This window comes from Charadrius vociferus, unplaced genomic scaffold (assembly GCF_000708025.1).
Source record: "Charadrius vociferus isolate BGI_N301 unplaced genomic scaffold, ASM70802v2 scaffold259, whole genome shotgun sequence".
Classification (NCBI taxonomy): Eukaryota; Metazoa; Chordata; class Aves; order Charadriiformes; family Charadriidae; genus Charadrius; species Charadrius vociferus.
Window position 1 is genome coordinate 7,641,491 of NW_009661368.1, and position 1,234 is coordinate 7,642,724.

Sequence of the window (1,234 nt, forward strand, 5' to 3'; positions counted from 1 at the left end):
TCCGGCCACCACCACCAGCACCACAAGGCGCAGGAGCCCCTGAGGGCCGCTGGGGGGCTGCTGGGGAACCATGTTGTGAGCAGCAGCAGTAGCAGCAGCAGCCCTAGCCCTAGCCCTGGAGGAGTAGTAGTAGGAGGCAATGCTAATGCCCAAACAGAGAGCAGCAGCAGCAGCAAGATGGGACTGAGTGCCCCAGAGATCACAAAAGCAGGTAACATGGGCAGGGGTGGGGGGCTCTGAGGGAGAGGGGCCCTCCCCTCCCCCCACTCCCCAGCTCCGGCTGCCTCCTTCCCTCACTGCTTTCCCCCCTTTTCCCTCTCTCCTCCTTCTCGTTGTGGCAGGAGCGGGAGTGCAAAGGGTGGTATCGATCATCTGGGGGAGAGCCTCCCCTCATCATGCCCCCTCGGTGTGTATCCGCGCCTCTGCTCCCTCCCCTTTATTTTCCCTCCTCGCTTCTGCTTACTAGAGGGTGTTTTATCATGTGTGGGGGCAGCCGCCCCGCAGCATGAGCCGGCAGTGCCCGTCCGTGACTCTGCCGGTCCCCTCTGCTTTTCCTGCCCTTGTTGCTGGAGTGTATAAGGGTTCTCTTAATCTCGGGGGCCGAGGGAGGCAGAGCCCACCCCCTTGGTAACGGCTGTGCCTCCCGTGCCGCCTGTGACTGCTCCCCTTCCCTTCCCGGGGGGGGAGGTTATGGGGGGGATTCCCTCTTGATAATGCCGCCTTAGCTGTCTGTGTAAATGCTCCTTCCCCTCCCCCTTCTCTGTTGCTGAAGTGCAAGGGGGGTGTTATTAATCATGACACCTATTTCCTGTAGAGGAGGAAGCGAGGGGGGATTTCAAGGGGAGGAAGTCCCTCAAAATGCTTCCCCCCCATATCTGCCTGCCTGAATATTCTTCTCCCCCCCCCCTCCCTTGTTCCAGGGGCTTGGAGGGGGGCATCTAACACCTCTTATTCCTCCTCTGCCCTCAAGGGGGGGTTGTCACAACACCGGGTCCCAGGAAGGGGGGGAATTCAGGCCACAGCACCCCACCTTGTACAGTGTCTTCTCCCACCCACCCCCTCGTAGCTACCTGAGAATATTCCCCCTCGTCGCGTTGTGAAGATTGTAGGGGAGTAGTGTGAAGGCTGGGACTAAGGGCTCGCTATATGGGAATGGAGGGAAGCTGTTTTCCAGGGGAATTAAAAAAAATGTCTCCCCAGAATTTGCCTGCAATTCCTCCCCTCCCCCCCCCCC

General features: G+C 59.7%; 1 protein-coding gene across 1 annotated transcript in view; it reads left to right on the plus strand.

Annotated features, from left to right (window-relative positions):
* Positions 1 to 6: 6 nt before the first annotated feature.
* Positions 7 to 1,234, plus strand: part of TAF4 (TAF4 RNA polymerase II, TATA box binding protein (TBP)-associated factor, 135kDa) — a 37,990-nt gene continuing 36,762 nt past the window's right edge. Inside the window, exon 1 of the mRNA XM_009893459.1 lies at positions 7 to 211. Within this exon, the coding sequence (XP_009891761.1) occupies positions 178 to 211 (34 nt within the window). The 5' untranslated portion in view covers positions 7 to 177. The remainder of the gene's footprint in view (positions 212 to 1,234) is intronic.